Source organism: Staurois parvus, unplaced genomic scaffold, assembly GCF_062004578.1.
Source record: "Staurois parvus isolate SC_StPar_1 unplaced genomic scaffold, SC_StPar_1.0 ptg000022l, whole genome shotgun sequence".
In the NCBI taxonomy this organism is placed as follows: Eukaryota; Metazoa; Chordata; class Amphibia; order Anura; family Ranidae; genus Staurois; species Staurois parvus.
Genome location: NW_028317818.1, coordinates 1,213,222 through 1,234,298, shown reverse-complemented (window position 1 = coordinate 1,234,298; position 21,077 = coordinate 1,213,222). Strand labels below are relative to the sequence as shown.

Here is a 21,077-nt window from a genome sequence, read left to right as displayed (position 1 = left end):
ACTTGTCCAGATTAAAAGAAAAAAAATTAACTAAAACTGTACTTAAATCTGAGGTGCTTTTAGGAATGTTGGGGGCTTTTAAAATCAAAAAGGGGCTTTATGGCAACTTAAACGTTTAATATTTTTAACATTGCGCTGTTTATCTCCTCCTCCCTCTCTGCCTTGTCTCCAACACCGCACCCAGGGACTAGCAGGGAGGAGAAAGACCTTGCAGTAAAATGAGAACTGACTGGGTGATCCTCAGGCAAAAGGAGAGTCGGGCTTATCCTTTACCCCTTTTGGTGCAAGAACCGTTTTTGCAGGTTTTTTTGCACACGTTTAAAAAATCATTTTAGGCTTGAAGATTACACAAACCCCTAAACATATTTTTTCAGAAAGCAGAGAATAAAATAGTGGTAGCTCCAATTTTTTATGTCGCATGATATTACTGGAAACTTTCAGTAAAAAAATACACTTGTTATTTTTAGGACACAGAAAAGCCATGAATTACTCTTTTTTTTTTAAATTAAAATATAAAAGATGAGGTTGCTCCGAGTAAATAGATATCCAACATGTCAAACTTTAAATTTGCGTGCGTTCGTGAAATGGCGACAAACTTCAGTACCCTATATTTTCTATGGCGAAAAGATCCTTATTGGTCATCAATATAGTGTTACAGAGGATGTATCATGCTAGAAGTATTGCTCTCATTCTGGAGTGCACGGAGATATGGAATGTGTATCGCAATTGAAGTTTTCATGCGTAGGCACCCCAGCATGTGCTTTTACGTTTGTACGTGCGTATATATAGGGGTGGGGGCCTCAATTTTTCCTTTTGAGGGGATGTTATGTGCTTGGGTACAAGTTAAAATTTTTACAATTAAAATAAAAATAATTTTTTTTCATCACATAGGGGACAAAAAGGTTGCGAAGGCTGGCACTGTGGGCTGTGTGGAAGCAGTCAGGCGACAGCGCAGCCACCCTAGAGATCATTCAGCGTTAATTGACCGATGCATTTAACTTGAAATCGACCTCCTTCAGACCTGCATTTGACCTCCTCCTGACTTTCTTTAATCTGCCATTGAATTTTTATAGACTTGTATAGAGAAAAGAAGTTCTGACATAAACAGAGTGTCAACACAGGTCCTAACTGAGCTCTGTAAACATGTCTTTTCAGCAAAGCAGAGGACAGACAGGACAACACGATAAAAAGTCAAATTGTAGGATCTGATTTTAATGCAAAGATCATTGAGATCTCAGTTCAAAACAACTGCTTTCATTTTGAGTTGAGACGAACACATGAAATTAGCCAGGGCATGTGTCGTGTCCCGGGAGGTTGCAGGTGGGTAGGGAGGCATCCCAAGCTTACCTACTTTGTTTTAAAGTGTACATATTCTCTATAAATTGCAGGTTTTCCAGTGTTGGTATGGGTCACCTTATCTTATGTACCAGCTAAAATATGTATATAATGTTTATGCAGAAATGTTTTTATGCAGAATTTGTAATTAACTTCTCGCCTAGCCTATTGCAAAATGACAGCCCGAGTGCGACTTTCATCATTCCAGGTGGACGTCACATGACATCCTCCCAGAAAGCGTCCGCGATCTGTCACCAGCTATGTTGACCGAACACAGCCAATAACAGATCATCGTTAATCGGCACGCTGCCGGTACCACGTGATCGCTGTGACTACAGCAGATCACATAACAATTAATGGCTTTGATGCATGCCATTCATTGTGTACAATTGTGTTGCTAGCTGTGATTGGTCACAGTGATCACATGGTCCAGACAGGGCCAATCACAGCCCACCTCTACCATATGATTAGCTGTGGCCAATCACAGCTAATCACAATAATACATACTGAATGAGTAAAAATGCTTGTTTATTGCAGTGAAATTTACTGCTATATAGCAATCACAATGTGTAAAAATAAAAAGTGATTTTTTTTTTTTTTACATTTCATCATTTTCCAAAAAATGACAAAAAAAATTACAACTTCAAAAAACTTGCCATGCCTCTTACTAATTAAACGTGGACTGTCTACTTTCCAAAACAGGGTCATTTGGGAGATATTTGTACTGTCCCAACATTTTTAGGCCTCAAGAATTGGGATAGGCCATTAGTACATCAGGAATAATCGATTTTCAGATATATACCATAGTTCGTGGACTCTAACTTTCCTACAGACTAAATAATATGCACGGATTTGGGTTATTTTCACCAAATAGATGTAGCAGAATACATTTTGGCCTAGATTTATGAACAATTTCTTTTTTGCAAAATTGTATAATAAATGAAGAAAAACGGGTTTTTATATTTTAAATAAAAAGGTTACTTTTTTTTTCGTTTATCAAAAAAATAAAAAACCCAGTGGTGATTAAATACCAAAAGAAAGCTCTATTTGTGTGAAAAATAGGTTAAAAAAACAAAAATGTAATTTGGGTAGAGTGTTGCATTATCGCACAATTGTCAAAGTGCGACAGCGCTGAAAGATGAAAATTGGCCTGGGCAGGAAGGGGGAGAAAGTGCCTGGAAGTGAAGTGGTTAAGTATGTAGACAGGGAGATCCATATTTAATTACATACGAAGGCTCCACAGAAAGTGACAAAGACAAGAGAAGAGCAACAGGTATTTTTGTTTTCTTGCAGAAAATATTATTACCATGAAATGTGATTAATGCAGCCACATCTAAGGACAGGTAAACTGCAATATATAAATTTTTTTAGATTTAGATGGGTTGTGCTTTAGGGCTCCTTCACTTAACACAATTCTACGGGGACTGATTTATAATATAGCGATCATTATACAATCTCCATTATTCCATGCCTGTGTGATTGATGAGAAAAAAAAAAAAAAAAAGGGAAGAAATTCAGTTTGAGTCAGGATCTGAACTTTCAATACCTAGCAAAAAAGCACAGCTGTCTAACCATTTCTTGTCTAGTAAAGAAAAAATCTGAAAGTATATAGCTAGACTTGTTACTTAAAATAATACAAATATAAACTATAACCTAAAAAAAGGACATACTTACTTGCATTTTACCTTTTGGCATTCGACTCAGTTCATTTATTAGGTCCTTAAGTCTTTCTTCACTACGTCCACATAAAACAAGTTGAGCACCAGCCTTGTAAAATACTTTCGCACATTCTGGATAGAACAGAAGCTATGTGAATTTTCACAAAGTACACAACGACAAATTGTAAATATTTTATATCATATGGAAGACCCGATTAAAAATAGACAAGATAAAGTATATTTAGGACAAATCTCTCCCCCCCCCATTTTGGATAAAACAAAAACAGTTAAAAAAACAAAAAAAAAACAAAAAACTTTTTTTTCCCACCTAGGTACTATTGGAAAGATGGTACACAACAGAAAGTGAGAAGAAAACTTTGCAGAGTGTGGAAACAAAAATGATTCATTAGAAGACTATCCCTTCATTCATGTTCTGACGAGAACGCAAAATTGTGGATTTTGTTCTATTACTTTCAGCAAATCAAGGCTCTAAATTAAAAAAAATGTTTGCAGTGTAGATGATACACATAGAATAAAGAAAATCTTTACTGTCTACACAAAATTTAAAATATTACAAAAATAGCAGCAACACAGCAAAATTTTATTGCTTTAAAAAGGAGATCTACACATAAATCTATTCCTTTTGAAGGAGTAATAGGGTCATTCTGCTAATAAAATAAAAATACTTTTAAAAGCCCTGGTTCACACTGGTGTGGCTTTGAAATCGTGCTACTTCAATGCGATCAATTTCAAAGCCGCATATCAGTGCAATTTGCACTGACGATTTCATTCCGGCTTGCAACTTCCTATAACAAAAAGTCTATGCAAGTCGCAATTAAATAAGCAAAACGTAGTGCAGGAACCTTTTTCATAATCACTGCCGCATGAGTTGCGGCGTTATGAATGTTTCCATTGCCGGCAATAGGGTGTGGCTTGTAATGCGATTTGGAACATCAAATCATATGCCAAGTCACACCAGTGTGTACCGTGGCTTAATGTGGAAATACAGTGCTATCAAGTTCTTGTACTCATCTTCTCTTTTTTTGGGGCTTGTGTAAATGGGCACATGCAGCATGTTTTCAGATGAATTCAGCTAGCATTTAAATAAATAGCATTAGAAATAATTTTTAACCCCCAGGAGACCCAGTGCAAGCTGTAAAATCCCCCTGTACACATTTACCTTTGCCTAGGCCAGAGGTGGCACCTGTGATAACAACCACAGCATCTTGGACATAAGCACGGCTACGTAGCCGCTGTAAGACTTTGAACAGACTATAGATTCCAATACTGCCAATAAGGAAAGGAACGATCACCCATGACGTCAAGTCCATCAGCCTGAGTTTAGAGCAAGAATGGCCCTTTCTGTTAAAAAAAAAATAAAAAACACATTTAGTTAAAAAAAATAATTTTTTTTACTATAATTACTAAATGATAAAAGTTGAGGGAAAAATGTGTACAAAGGGCATTTTTTATAGAAGTAAATTATGCTTCAAATTGTATGGATGCCAGTACAATATATAATAGAAATGAGCTCTGCCTCTGAGTCAACGTACCCTAATGGCTGGGACAAGAGACCTATTGTTAATACAACTGATATTATATTTTATACAAGCATATCAAACCCTTATAGAATGTCATAATATACTAGGATCAAGTCTTATTATTGCAATATCCATCATCAACACAATGGGTAGAAGCGTGGAAAAGGGGAACACCAAAGTCAGAAAACCCCATATTAACAAGTCTAAATTTACAATCATATAGATCAGGTCAGACTGCAACAAGTCATTTATAAATCTATAGGCTCCCACCAAAAGCCAGGGTTATCAGCTTTCTTTGCCAGGGGTATTGTCTTACAAGTCTCATAAATCACACTAGCAATTAACTAGTAATTAACCATAAATACACAGGCAAGATCGTATCCAAATATGTTAAGGAAATTCTCCAAAACATCCTTATATTACATTGTACTTAAAAACTAACATTGTTGCACTACTTTTTTAGGCATTTCATTTGGTGGATGTGGAACCAAGTCAGTGCTGGCAGCAACCAAGGAGAATGGAGTTGTTTTTTAAATAGAGGTGTGGTAGCATGGGAAACACTCACATTTTTTTCAATTTCCAATCGATGTTGTTACAAATCCATAAGGTTGGGTTCACAGCTTGTGTCTGTTGGGAACACACACAGAAACGTACTGCCCTTTAGTAGATGTGTGGGGGTGCCATTTTTCGTGTGTGCCAAAAAGCATGGTACCGCAGCATCATGGGGTTTGGTGAGGTGTGTCTTTGGCACAGGGTCAGGGACTTCTTTTCAGCATTTATCATGTGTAGGGCATCCCAATGAAATGAATGGGCTGCCAGAAACACACGCACTCCATCTGGTGTGAACCTGGTCTTAAGCACCTACATTTAAAATGATTCAAACATCTTTGAACTTGTGTTTATCCACTTGATCATTCTGATAGGTCCTCTCTCAGGAGGATTAGATTATTAAAGAGAATTTCCTCTTGAGACCCGCTAAAAAGGGGACACTCCACCTATTTACACAGCAAAACTACAGCATTTTAACATTAAAAACAGAACCCCCCCTTTTATTTTAAATATAAGCTATAGTCCCAGCACAGATTTAACCCTTGTGGGATCCTGGAGCAGAGTTTATGAAGCCCTCCTCACGCTCCCAGAGCTTCTGATGTACATCTCTCCCTAGTTCCCCCATGTTACTCTCTCTTTTTTGTGGAAGTGAAAATATGAAGTCTTCCTCATGGCTCTCCATGTAATGTTTATAGGGCTTAGATGGTTTATTTAATTTGGGATTACTGCCATTACAAAAATGTTCTACTATTCTTACACAGAGTGGTCTTATGGTACAACCTACATACTGTAACAAGCATTTTTTACACATTACTACATATTGAAAATTTCAGGTAATGCAGTTTACTGCTTAACAGAAAATTTCCCATCACCATCGACCTTGCCATTTTTTTGTTTGTGGAACCTACAGAGCTTGCTTAGTGGGCAATTTGTCAATGGTACAAGTAAATATAATTTTTACCTTTTTTCCCCTCACTCCCACTCTGGCTTATGGACAGGCCCTCAGCATCCTTACTTACAATGCAGGACTGATGGTCTTACATTGTTTGTGATAGCATTACAGCTATGACCACTGGCCAGAGTGCGGAAGAAATGAGGCTACGAGTGACCAGTCACAAGGAAGGGGAGCCTGTGTCGTAGGGTAGGGATTAAATGTACTAAAATGTCTTGAATAAAAGTTGATAAACCGTTATGAAAATATCATGCAACACAAAATTGCAACTATCAATTACCAATTTTTATTCTTCATGGCCTCTGCATTCAGAAAATTTATATATGTGCGGAAAAAAAAATATGTTCCAGAGGGAAAGTGGTTAGTAACGGATAGTACAGGTATCATTTTTAAATTCTGCTACATATTTTCCATGTAGACCTACCGATATGATCATTTTAAGAAACACTGCTCATTTGCATTTACAAGTCTGTCATCTTAGCATTCATCTTGAAGAGTTAAATCAACCCAGTTTAAAATAGAAATGAAAGGCAAAACATGTATGTATAGATATATGTAAAAAAAAATTATAATTTTTTTCCCTGTGATCACGTACGCTCTAACCTCCTTATGCTGCTGAGAACACAGAGCTGGGAGAGGAGAAACAGCTCCCTGAACTTCCCATTGAAGGGCTGTGGGGTTAGGGGGAAGGGGGGTTGGAATGGATGAGCAGAAGTCTGATCATTGGATGAGAGCACACAGAGTTCCCAGCACAACTAGAAAAATGACCACGCTGTGCTCTCATGCCCAGTGTTGTCAGTTTTTAATAGGAAAGCAGATGGACTAGCAAGAACATCAGGTATTTCATAAGGTATTTCACACTGGCGGAGGGGAGGCAGGACAGAACACACAGAGCGGACGGCAAACACACAAAGCTTTAGACAAAATGACAGTCACTCAATAGGGGGAATGCAGGGAGGGTGACCTCGCCAATAGGGGAATAGCAAGGAGAGGGCCAAAACACTTCTAGTCCAGCCCCAAGGGGGCAAAGTTAAAGTCTCTGCAGCAGCAGCTTGTAATCCAACAGTGAGGTAGAGGAGCAGTTCAAGAACAAATAAATTAGTCCAAAAGAGAATCTTCCCTCTTTTATCAAATAATCTACCTATATGTACAACAACAAAAGTTTCCCCATATAGTTCTATACGTGAACTAACAAAAAATCATAAAGTCCAGTGTCCCAATGATCAAAACTAAATCATAAAAGTCCAGTGTCTCGATAATCAAAATAGTAGAACCGAAAAAAAGGATGTGTATCTTGCAGCGTTGATTGTGTTCGGTGATTTATGTGAAAAACCTCAAAAATAAAGAAACTCACAATAGTGCATTACCATAATATAATCAGAACAAAAAAAAAAAAAAAAAAAAAAAAACACACAAAAAAAAAAAAATATATATATATATATATATATATATACGCTTACATGCACACACAAATGTGTATCATAAAGTTGTGCAACACTAAGTGATAGTGAAACACTTGTGAAAACCTTCCAAACAAATAGTAAAATACTCGTGCTCAAAAAATTCTGAAATCCTGAAGTGAAACACTCAGTGAAACTACTATCCACACGTGACACTTCTAGTGAGTAAGGCTGGCCATACATTATACAATTATCTGCAGATTTTTGGTTTAGATTTACCAAAAACCATATAATAGGAGGACAAACCTAAACAACACTTTCAGTTGTATCCAATTAGGCAGGCCCTTGCACTACATAGTTGAAGGTAAATCTAAAGGAAATTGGGCAGAAAATCTGCAGATAATTGTATAATGTATGGCCAGCCTAAGGCAAATGTACCCTTACCAACAGTAGAGAAAAAGCACGCCTTTATAGTATAATTAGTAGAAATCCTCCAAAGGAACTTTCTCCTCCTCTCCTCCTTCACTTATTGTTAGGGTGATGTTGTAATGCCATCCACTTTCCCAGGTCTATAATCATGGCCGCTGTAACACTTCCGAATTTATATTTTAGATGAGATGGTAATATTTATTATGACCAGTAGGGGGTGCTAAGTGTAGACACCAGTTCAAATATAGTTTAGTATATGAGATGGGTACCAGGATATATATAAAGTAGGGGATATTAAATAAAATAATGTTTTTATTAATTCAATGTGAAATCATGGTTAGTTAAAATTTAATTTTTGTATCTTGGACTATTAAGATATAGCTGCTATATCGAATGCGGTTCCACTGAGTATGCTCCTAATTTTTGACTGCATAGGGAGTGTACTTCCTGCTAGTCGGCTGTGCGGTTTAGTAAGGGCGATGTTTCCCTGTTCCAATATGGCGATCGGAGTATCGTCAGTCAATCGAGGAGTGGTATTTATTGTGGCCAGGTGTCAGGACGTCTCTCTCTCTTATGATTAAGTCCCGGATGTGACAAAACGCATCAAGAGGAAGTGACGTCATACGCAAGAAACAGGAACCGGAAGTGTTACAGCGGCCATCTTTGTTGGGGAATCGCTGGATACCTGTGTATGAACTGCCTGGAAAACTGTGGGAACTGCCTGGTAATCCCCAGAAAGTGGGTTTTTGTCTCAATCGCATATTTTAATGTAAGCAGACTTATTAAAATGTTATTTTGAATACATGGAGGTACGTCATGGCTAATTTCTATTATACTGGAGCCTGGTAAACCCATGATTATAGACCTGGGAAAGTGGATGGCATTACAACATCACCCTAACAATAAGTGAAGGAGGAGAGGAGGAGAAAGTTCCTTTGGAGGATTTCTACTAATTATACTATAAAGGCGTGCTTTTTCTCTACTGTTGGTAAGGGTACATTTGCCTTACTCACTAGAAGTGTCACGTGTGGATAGTAGTTTCACTGAGTGTTTCACTTCAGGATTTCAGAATTTTTTGAGCACGAGTATTTTACTATTTGTTTGGAAGGTTTTCACAAGTGTTTCACTATCACTTAGTGTTGCACAACTTTATGATACACATTTGTGTGTGCATGTAAGCGTATATATATATATATATATATATTTTTTTTTTTTTTGTTTTGTTTTGATTATATTATGGTAATGCACTATTGTGAGTTTCTTTATTTTTGAGGTTTTTCACATAAATCACCGAACACAATCAACGCTGCAAGATACACATCCTTTTTTCGGTTCTACTATTTTGATTATCGAGACACTGGACTTTTATGATTTAGTTTTGATCATTGGGACACTGGACCTTATGATTTTTTGTTAGTTCACGTATAGAACTATATGGGGAAACTTTTGTTGTTGTACATATAGGTAGATTATTTGATAAAAGAGGGAAGATTCTCTTTTGGACTAATTTATTTGATTTTAAACTTTCAGGGGTTAAAAGTTTTTTTCCAATTTGGAATTAGTGTAGGTTTAAGGGGTTATTGATCTGATATCACATTCACATTGTATTTATAAGTTCAAGAACAGTTGAGGCAAAACAGGGGAAGCACGGATCCGACAGGGTACCCGGTCTCCCAGGGAACAAGATAGTATGACAGAGGTACCTGTTGAGAGTCCAGAGTATGCGTGTGGTCCCCCCCTTAGCTGGGTCTCAGGCAGGGCTGACGAGCGGTCTCCCCCTTAGCTGGAGTCTCAGGCAGGGTGGATGTATGGTCTCCCCCTTAGCTGGGGTCTCAGGCAGAGCTAGCGTGTGGTCTCCCCCCTTGGCTGGGGTCCTGCCCTTTGGCTGGGGGTCTCAGGCAGGGCTAGCGTGTGCAGTCCTGCCCTTTGGCTGGGGGTCTCAGGCAGGGCTAGCGTGTGCGGTCTCCCCCTTTGGCTCAGGGTCTCAGGCAGGGCTAGCGAGTGTGGTCTCCCCCTTTGGCTCAGGGTCTCAGGCAGGGCAAGGCTTCTGGGCTCACCCCCCGGGTGGCGTCAGTCTGACACCACGGTCTGGAACATCCCCGCAGGAGGTTCGCACCTCTCTGGGGAGAGGTGTGAACCTCACTATCCTCTCCTCTCCAGCCGTGCTGGAGGAGAAGATAGAGACAGGGGTGATGAAAGCTGCACCTCTTGTCCTGCACGGCAGGACGAAAGGTGGAGGGGGGCCACTTAGCAGGGGAGGAAAGGCAATAATGGAATCTGGAGAACGTAAAATCAGGATAACAGTGGGGGGAAATTCATTAATTGAATTTGGGAACATTTGGCAGGATGACGGGAGGAAATGCATTGATTGAAGTTGGGAACATTTGGCACAAGAAAGTAAGGAATTCATTAAGGATGTACTTCATTTGGGCACAAGGAAGTATGAGATTAAGGCAGAAATTAATAATTGGGGCTGGCAGAGCACCTATATTGTGACACACACAAAAGGAAGCAATACAAAGAGAACAGAATACTTTTTCATACATGGTGCAGCAGGCACATGGAATATGAAATTGTGGGTACCATTTTTAATTATATATCAATAAAAAAGGAGGTTCAGATTCAATCATGCAAGTTCGAAATTAGTGGTGGATTTATGTGCAGATTCACCAGGAAAAACATTTTTTTAAAAACAAAATGCAATGTACGATCTTTGAACCATGGTCAGCAGGCAAAGAAGGTCAATGATAAAGCCAGCCCCCTCACTTTAAAAAAGGGAAGCACAAAGCAGCCATGTATCAGTGTATTACAAAGCTGCTGTAGAGGGTAGGAAAAGCTGGCAAAAATATATAGTGAGAGATTAGGGTAAATAGCTTTTTAGGCAATTACCCTCTTTTATAAAATAGGATTTTTGACTTACCAGTAAAATCTGTTTTCTGGAGTACAGTACAGGACACAAAACCCTCCCCTCTGTTCTTCTGATCTCCTAAAGCCTTCATTTTGTACCACTGTCTAATATCACCTGAAGATAGCTGCATATAATCCAGTTGCAATGATTTAAAGAAGCCCATATCCTGTACTGTTTAACTGGTAAGTCCATGGGACAGCAGCTAGAAGTAGCTATTCCTCAGACTATAGGCTCTAATGATAACCTGTCCAATCCACTTAGCAATGGTGAAGTGCAAGACTAAGGACTCTAGCAAGAACCTTCAGAAGCACAATAAGGGAGTCTGAATTCCCCAAAACGGCAGCAGTGGAGAGGTAAAACACAAAAAGTACATCACGTCTAGACAGCAGAAAGAAATATCTCTAGGAGGTTATGGAGCAGGACATAAGGAAGTAAGGACATTACCCCTATTAAGGTGGAAAGTAGAGCAGGGAGGCCTTGGACCTTAAGACAACTCTGTCCTTTTGTGACATTAGGAAAGCCTTACAAGATAAGTCCGCTAGCCTAAAAGATACAAAAGGGTGGCTTCTGAAGAGCTAAAAAAACCAGCCTGACATCCCAAGGGAATATCCCAATCGAGCTACTTCCTGAGCAAAGGCCTTAACTAGAGAGTGACAGGCCAAAGGTTTCTGAAACAGATGGATCTGACAGACTGATGTTCCTTAATGACACTCCAAGCCAAATGTTGGACCAGAACAGACTGGAAGAGCAGAATAAGCCCCACTGAGTACTTATTCTAGGATGAAAGTCCTTACCTCACACCAAGTAGGTTTGGTAAGCACAATGGTTGACTGTACAAGACTTCAACTACGTAGCATTTGAGTCAAACAGCCATGCTGTGAAAGCCAGCAACTGAGATGAAACATTGGCCCTTACGACAGGAGATCTAGATGATCTAAAACAGGGGTAGGCAACCTTAAAAGAAGAGCGCTAGGACCCAGATGTATGGGGGCCACTTGTCCACAGCTGCTAGTGTCACACTAGAGGAAGTGATAAACAGTTACAAAAAGACCAGTGCTGAGGAAGCTGTGGCTTGTAATCAATAATGACTCCGCAATAGATATCATAAGGGGTATGCTATTATTCCATATGTATTTCATTAAAAAACAGAACTCCTCCAGAAAAAACGCGGTAACCCACAACTTAGATGGGTGGAATATCCGCTCACCTACGCCCCCGAGCCGGGATATGGAGTGGTAGTGATCACAGTGTACAGCTGTCCTGACCGGGGACAGCGGCGCTCCGGAACGGACATCACAAGGTCCTGGGAGGAAGCGGAAGTTGGCTGCTGGGCTTGAACCGCAAGTTTCGCTGTTAACCAAGACAATGCGTTTCACGTGCATGTGGTTTATCAAGTCATGGATCTCAGTGGTCACCAGCTTGTTTATATAGGGGAACAAAACAAGTGGGCCGGCGTCAACCAGGGGCGGAACTAGAACAGATATTCCACCGCTGCATTAGGCCAATACATCTACACAGTACACTATAAACCAGACTGAGTAATGCACAATTAATTACATTATAGTATTCCATAAGATCAGGTTTTTTGTTCACGTGATTTCACATTTGGGACTTTATTTCACTATTTATTGTTATGTGTTAATTATTTAAACATGTTTTTCATGTCATACATGTAGTTATGCGCATAGACTTATTCATTTTTTTTAATTATCTATCTATCTATATATCTATATATATCTATATATATCTATATCTATATATATATATATATATATATCATACACACATACATACACACAATTTATATATTTTTTTTATTGTATTTTGTGTGTTACATTTTTTAATCTTCTTACAATCCGAGTATTTTTCATTTATGAGGTTTTTTTTACTATTTACATTGTATATTTTATAATTTTTTGGTTTTATATAAGGTCCCATATACATAACCTTACCTCTTATTAATTACTATAATATAATAATAAAGCAGGGGCGTGGAAATTTCTGAAAAAACTACTTGTCCAGTGACTAAATCAGTGCCCCAGTTTACTTGTCCCTCATGACAATCTACTTGTCCTGAAAAAAAAAAAAAAATCATTTTTTAACCAAAACCGTATTTAAAATCTGAGGTGCGTTAACCACTTGACCTCCAGAGGATTTACCCCCCTTAATGACCAGGCCTCTTTTTGCTACTCGCCGCTGCACTAATTCAACTGATAATTGCGCGGTCATGCAATGCTGCACCCAAACAAAATTTACGTCCTTTTTTTCACACAAATAAGAGCTTTCTTTCAGTGGTATTTGATCACCTGTGCGCTTTTTATTTTTCGCGCTATAAACAAAAAAAAGGCCAAAAATTTTGAAGAAAAACGATATTTTTTACTTTCAGCTATAAAAAAATATATAGTAAACTCAGTTGGTTATAAATTTAGGCCAAAATGTATTCTACTACATGTTTTTGGTAAAAAAAATCCCAATAAGTGTATATGGATTGCTTTGTGTGAAGGTTATAGCGTCTACAAACTATGGTATAGATCAGGGGTGGGCAAACTTTTTGACTTGAGGGCCGCAATGGGTTCATATATTGGACCCGGGGGGCCGGACCAAGAGTAGATGAATGATGTGTATGTGTGAATTAATATAAATTAAATTACCTTTGCTCCGCGCGTTCCTCTCGCCGTGTTCCCGCGCCGTTCCGGTCTTCAGGGCGGACTGTGAGAGGAGCCTAGCTCCCCTCACGTTCGTCACGCTGCCCCGCCTACACACATCCTGACAGCCAATCACTGGCTATCAGGATGTGAGTGGCAGCAAGACTGGCCAATCATTGCATTTGAGCGCGCTGAATGATGCAAATGTTTGCCTGCCCTCGCTGTTTTTTTTTGTATCACGCTCCGCGAGCCGGATTAAAAGGTCCGCTGGGTCGTATATGGCCCACGGGCCGTAGTTTGCCCATTGCTGGTATAGATACTGCAATTTACGCCATTTTTTTTGCTATACAGCGCTGCGCTAGTTTAACGGACAATTGCACGGTCATGGAATACGGTACATAAATGAAATTTACATCCTTTTTTTTCCCCACAAATTGAGCTTTCTTTCGGTGGTATTTGATCGCCTGTGCGGTTTTATTTTTTGCGCTATAAAAAAAAAAAGGCTGACAATTTTGAGGAAAAAAAAAACAATATTTTGGACTTTTTGCTGAAAAACATGTCCAGTAAAAAATGTAAAAATCAAATTTAGTCATAAATTTCTGCCAAAATGCATTCTGCGACATGTCTTTGCTAAAAAAAAAAAAAAAAAAAAAAATAAGTGTAAATTAATTAGTTTACGTGAAAGTTATAGCATTTACAAATGGCGGGAAAGATACTGGGATTTTTAGTTTTTTTGTTATACTAATAATGGCGGCGATCAGTGACTTATGGCGGGACTGCGGCGGACATTCTGACATTGGGGGGTACTGTTGGAGTCACTGACATCCCCAGTGACACCAATACAGTGATCAGTGCAAAAAAAAAAAAAAAACATGACACTGTACTAATGGCACTGGGGAGGAAGGGGTTAAGTTCATTATTCAGGGAAAGGTTTAACTGTGTGAGGGGAGTGTTTTACTAGTGGGCGGGGGTGCGTACTGCAGGGAACACCACTGATCGGGAGAGAGAAACTCTTCTGTCCCGATCAGCGTGTCCTGAAGCTGTCAGGGAACTGACAGAAATCACAGCTACTGCAGCTGTGCTCTCTGTCAGCGATTGCCGCCGATCGCCGGGACATAGCCAGTAACGACCGGCTGTGACCCGGCGACTGACATCTGTGGCTGTGATCGGCGGGACAGGTAGGGCGGCGGTGCGCCGCGCGCGCCCCCTTCCTGTTTTTAAACCGTGCTTTTGCCCAGCCGTGCCGCCCTGCCGCCGTATTTATACAGTGGCTGGGCAGCATGTGGTTAAGTAATGTCTGGGGCTTTGAAACACAAAAAGGGTCTTTATGGAGACTGAAAAGTTTAATAATTTTAATATTTCACTGTTTATCTCCTCCTTCCCTCCTTGCTTGTCTTCAGCACTGCACCTGGGGACTAGCAGGGAGGAGGAGAGACACCTTGCAGCGTAAGGAGCACTGACTAAGTGCTGATCAGGAAAGGGGAGTGTCCGGCTTATCCTTTACCCCTTTCGCTACAAGAGCCGTTTTTTGCGCACGTTTAAAAAATCATTTAAATCCTGGAGATTACACAAAACCCCCAAACATATATTTTCTGAAATCAGAGACCCTAGAGAATAAAATAGTGTTGGTTACAATTTTTTATGTCACACGATATTATCACAAAGGTCTAGGAAATGCACAATTTTAGTAAAAAAAAATACACTTAAGTTAATTTTAGGGCACAAAAAGCAATAAATTATCCAATTTCTTTGTAAAATATAAAAGATGAGGTTTCATCGAGTAAATAGATATCTAACATGTCAAACCTTAAATTTACGTGAGCTTGTGAAATGGCAATAAACTTCAGTACCCTATATTTTCTATAGGTGGCACTTTTATGCCCCTTATAGGTCATCAGTTTAGCATTACAGAGGAGGTCTGGTGCTAAAATTATTGCGCTCATTCTGGCGTGTGCGGCGATACGTGACATGTGTATCGCAATCGTCGTTTGCACTGCATTACATTCTTTCCCGGCCTCGATTGCCGGGAAATCTGTCAACAGGGAGCCGAAAGTGACATCATAAAGTCACTTCCGGGTCAGGACAAGAAGGGGAGGGGAGTGGGCGCTCTCCTCCCGGCCCTGTACCCACCCGGACCCACTGAACTGCTGCCTGAATGCTTCCACCTCATAGATGAGCCCTGCAAATGAGCAGAGACTGCCAGGTTGTGTTCTTGCCTACAGGAGGATATGGATGCTGGCACAAAAATATATTTTTAAATGTGGACCAACCCAGTTTAACCTCTCTAATCCTAGCATGATTCAAAATCTTTCTAGTGTTCTGGGAAGACTAATGCCCTTTCTCTGCTCTGCAAAGAAAAGGTCACCATTTTTGCTGCCTTTTTTTATTCTTCAAAATTGCTGCAACTCGCAGCTTGTGCTCCTTCAGGTACTGGTCTCTGCATTGTGGCACTTTTCAGACCCAAGTATATGGTGTTAGGTGCCATGGCGCGCAGTGCCATAGCATAGCCCCAGTTGTGACCCTGGGGACAATTCACTAAAGGTTACTGCATGCATTATGTTGGTCACGTGGTCACATGTGATACCAAAAATGTCAATTCACTATTGCTAGTATGCATTATTTACCACCAACAGCAAAAACACTTGGTAAATACCGCATGAAAAGCCAGTAAAGTCAATTCACAGAAGAAAATAATGAAATTCATGCGGTAAGTAGTGGTTGAAGCATGCGGTAGGTACTAGTTGTTAGGGAGTGGATGGTCGCTGGTGTCCTTAACAATCAGTAACTGTCATGGTTGTTAAGGACGTGGCAGTCACCCGCTCCTTAATCCATGAGTCATCAGCTTGTGCCCTTGTGGCATCATTGACCAGAGGCATGCCTAACAGACATCTGTAGGATAGGTACATGGAGGGTCAAAGAACAAAGATTAGAAAGCAGCGATAAGCCCCTGCTTGACCAAATGAATGAGCTTTTTGCACTGTGCTAAAGACACTCCTGTGACCAAATTAGAAATACAGGCTTGGCACAATGGCTACCACCAAGGTTACTTGAACGTGAGACTTTGAAAGAGGTGCATTTCCTTGTAATAACAAGAGGCGATTTAGATTGCTTTATGGCTCGAGTCTGTTAAATAAAAACTGAAATCAAATCATAACTTTTAAAAAAAGTATAGGACACCAAGTGGAGGAAAAAAAAAAAAAAAAAAAAGACTCCTGAACAGTACAGGCTCTGCTCGAGCACCAAAGGGGGGGGGGGGGCTTGAAGTACACCCTAGCTGTTAGAGAGAATGCTGGGGAGGTTAGGCAAAATCTCATACTACAAATACTTCCTGAGCAATGCTCCCACCATGTTAATAGTCTATGCACATAACAACATATATAATACACAAAACAGCAGGATCGCTGCCTCAATGTATGTTATATGACATGAAAAACATGCATAAATAATGAAGACACCAGTGAATAGTGAAAAAGTCCCAAATGTGAAATCAAGCGAACAAAAATCCCTTTCTCTCCAAAAAAAACCTTATTTCTTATGGATTACTAAAATATAATATGGTTAACTGTGCATTACTCAATCTGGTTTATCAGTGGACTCTGCAGATGTATTGGCGTAATGCAATGGTGGAATATCCGTTCCAGTTCCGCCCCTGGTTGACGCCGGCCCACTTAGTTTTGTTCCCCTATAGGGAACACTAGAATGGACAGGCTAAGGAGGGTCCTCCATTTTAAAGAAGTCATTCCACAGTGTTTCCTGGGAATTGTATGAGGAACAATGCTCTCTTAGGCACTTTCCTGAAGGACGATTTAGGAAAGCATGCTTGCATAAGTATTTATGAATTGGCTCAATGCTCTGTGAGGATTAGACAAGAGTCAATATGTGTACCACTGAGTTGCCAGAAAACACATTTCTATTTATTATAGAAATACTGTATATTATATATTTAAAAAAAATAAGCAATTGGTATATTTTATCATCTAAATTTTCTCACAAAAAAAAAAAAAAAAAAAAAAACACACACACACTTGGTTTGCTATTAACAATTGCACTATCTTTCTTTTTATAGGAGTGTCACAGCTTATGGTCTTTTGTAATAAACGTGACAAATCAGCATAGTCATTTACAAGGCAGACTCAAACAAACTTAAAAACCAAGAAAGATTTTTGGTAGTGAAATACTACAATGTAGACAGATTTGATCTGAAGCAAGGGCAAAATGATAATTGGATCCAAAAAGATCTTCCCCAACTCCCTTTTCAAAGAAGGACAGATGAGAGCTAGGTATGTACTCAAGGACAATAGAGAGGCAAACCATAATAAAGGGGCAATAAGTAAAAAAATCAATTGTGAAAGGTAATAAACAACAAGGACTTACAGTCACAATACGTTTTCTCTTAGTAGCAGACAGCAGCCTTCTTGTTAGCTTCTGTTCTCATAATGTCACAGGCATAGCAGGTTCATATGACAGTACAAGAATAGAATCACAGAAAGCCAAGTTCTTGAAGTCAGTCTAACAGGGATAGTATCAGATAGGTTTGTAATGTATATCAAAATCCACTGCAGGTATTCACTATAGTTAAGTATGGAATCAAATGTATATTATTAGAACATTACGTCGTTTTTGATTTTGTATTGAAAGCAGTAAATATTTACTGTAAAGCAAACCAGTATCTAGTCTGTTAGAAAGACCCACACCTGTTATTGGTTTATAGGCTTATATAGACTATATCAAATAATGTATTTTGGTAACTGTACTTTTCCAAACCTTGATTTATAATTTTTCCCTCCTTTAGACTTCATCTGAGTGCTTTGGTTTGTACAGCATAAAAATCAAACTTTTGGGGTGTAAGGGAGGCACAAGTGCAGCATACAGCCCGCTAATAGCAGCTTGTTAAAATCAATGACAGCCTAAAATATGTGATAAATGGATGAGGTTCTTGGTACGCATGTTTAGAGGAGGTGTATGTGTTTCAGAGATATATTCCCCCGAGTGCTGGGATTCTAGTGGAAGTCTGACACACACCCTACAGTTGTACAATCAGCAAAGCTCACAAAGCCTGCTAGTTGAGGAGTTCTAGCTCTGACTCAGCAGGGAGTGTGCAGGATCTCTGCAGAGAGACCACAAGTTCTTCTCTGCAGTATGCTGGCAAGGGCCAGGCTTTACAATTCAGGCCAGGGCTGATTTGTGGAGAAATAGAACTGTAAGGCTTTGGACACCTTTTTTGATGCAACTGAAGAGTACTCATCTAAGGCCTCCTTCACACAGGGCAATTACATACGTGCCCCATGCAGGGTTGTGTTTTACTGGCAAGGGAATGCACAGGTGTTGCGTACATCCCCATGCTAGCAGTCCCATTGCTGTCAATTGGGACACAGTGGCTGTATGGAGACAGCCACTGTGTCCAAATATAACATTTATGTGGGTGCACCCACACGGATAGATGAGAATTCCTCCCTTGACACAAAGGAGCTGGAGGAAGATGCCCTGGAAGTAGAACAAATACCAGACAGGTGGAATGGAGTCAGAGTCGCACGGAACACACTGACCTCCAAGGGATACATTACATTACTTTTGTAAAGAGGTGTGTGCTTTTCCAAATCATGTGCAAATCAATGTCAAATCAATTTATTTTACCACAGGTGAACTCCAATCAAGGTGTAGAAACATCTCAGCAACGATCAAGAGGAATGGGAGCTAAATGTTAAGTGTTGTTGCAAAGGGTCTGCATACTTATGCCAATGTGATATTTCAGTTTTGGCTTTATCATGAATTTACAAACCTTTCTAAAATTCTGTTTTCACTTTGTCATTATGGGGTACAGAGTATAGATTAATGGAAAAAAAAAAAAATCAAGTTACATTTACAGTAACGTCTTTTCCAGTAGTCTTTCAGGACAGCACCTTGAGAGACCTCGGCTCCTCCCCACCTGAGGAAACACCTCCACCCAAAATTAAAAAGCTCTCCACTCCCCTCCGACCTCAGTTCTTAAATCGTACCTCCGGTCACCTGGGGAGATACAACATGAATCAACATGACCAAAATAAGACATTCTAGGATAACCAAATACAAATACTGGGTGGGTAATTGGTGCTGTCCTGAAAGACTACTGCAAAAGACGTTATCGTAAGTGTAACTTGATTTTTCCCCCTTTCGTCTTTCAGGACAGCACCTTGAGAGGATAAGCGAGTACTCACCCCTCGGGCGGGCTGACTGCTTGCAGTACCTTACGTCCAAAAGGCCTGCTCCTGCACCGAGACCAGGTCGAGTCTGTAATGTCTTACAAACGTATCGTAGTTGGACCAGGTTGCCGCCCTGCAGATGTTTACTGGGGAAGCCCCTGCCAGCTCAGCCTGGGTAGTTGCTACTGCTCGGGTGGAATGCGCCCTGATTCCCTCCGGGACCTCTAGGCCCTCTGCTCGGTATGCCCCTGCAATCGCCAGCTTTAACCATCTGGCCAGTGTCCTCCTAGAAGCTCTCTTGCCCTTCCTAATCCCCACGAAAGAAACAAAAAAAAAAAAAAAAAAAATTCTGAGCTCCTAAACCCTTTCATCTTTTCAAGGTACCGCAGCACGCACCAACATCCAATAAATGTAGTTTCTCCTGAACTTCCCCAACCGGGTCAGGAAAAAACGAGGGTAGCACTATATCCTGCTCCCTCTGGAACCTCTGGGCCACCTTTGGAATGAAGGATGGGTCCGTCCTAAATACCACTCTATCTGAAAAAAATCTGTAGATAGGGGGCTCTGACTGATAGGGCTTCTAGCTCGCAAACCCTCCTCGCTGTGGTAATCGCCACTTAGAAGGCCGTCTTAATTGTAAGATCTCCTATCGGGCAGGAATCTAAGGGCTTGAATGGGGCTTTCATCGTCAGCACCCCATGCACTTTTGTTAAGTCCCACATCGGGAAAGTCCTGGGCCCTGGAGGTCTTTGCCTTGTCAGGGCCTTAAAAAAATCTCACTACTAGAGCCTCCCTGGCTAAGGGCGTCTCCAAAAACACGCTGAGAGCTGAAACCTGGCTTTTGAGCGTGCTGATAGAAAGCCCCTTATCGGCCCCCCGATTGCAGAAACTCCAAAACAGATACCACACTATGGGTCGCTACCAACACTTCCCCGCACCAGGCCCTAAAGCAACCCCAAACCCTGCTATAAATGGCCTGGGTCTCCTTCCTGCTAGCCAGCAGTGTAGCTACCAGCCTGGTCGAAAGTCCCTTTGCTAAAAGGAGCCGTTGTTCAGAAACCAGGCTGTCAACCTTAGTCTCTCTACCCTGGGGCATAGGACCGATCCCTGTGTCAGCAAATCCCTTCTGGGCGGCACTCCCAGGGCGGTTGTGTGGCTAAGTTTCTTAGAGTCGCAAACCATGCTCTTCGTGGCCAGAATGGGGTGATTAGGATAAGCAAGGTCCTCTCTGACCTGAATTTTCTCAATACTAGGGGAAGTAGGGGGACCCGGGGGAAAGCGTAGCACAGCGGGTAATCCCAACTCTGTCCCAACGCATCTACCGCTTTTGATCCGTCCCCTCGGCTTAGAGAGAAGAACCTTGGGACCCTTTTGTTTTTCCCTGAGGCAAAAAGATCTATATCCGGGGACCCCCACATCCTTACGATCGCCTGAAATACCTCTGCATTTAGGGCCCAATCTGACTCTCTGAGCCGAGTCCT

The 21,077-nt window shown here is 40.5% G+C and overlaps 1 protein-coding gene across 3 annotated transcripts in view; it reads right to left on the bottom strand.

Moving 5' to 3' along the window:
* Positions 1 to 21,077, bottom strand: part of DHRS7B (dehydrogenase/reductase 7B) — an 80,141-nt gene that overhangs the window by 41,830 nt on the left and 17,234 nt on the right. For 2 of the 3 annotated variants that reach the window (XM_089691560.1, XM_089691543.1), the window contains exons 2-3: positions 4,174 to 4,355; positions 3,010 to 3,125 (exon numbers count right to left, since the gene is read on the bottom strand). In XM_089691560.1, the coding sequence (XP_089547686.1) occupies positions 3,010 to 3,125; positions 4,174 to 4,355 (298 nt within the window). Of the gene's footprint in view, positions 1 to 3,009; positions 3,126 to 4,173; positions 4,356 to 17,791; positions 17,872 to 21,077 lie in introns of those variants that run through there. The other variant, XM_089691553.1, reaches the window with a different exon arrangement.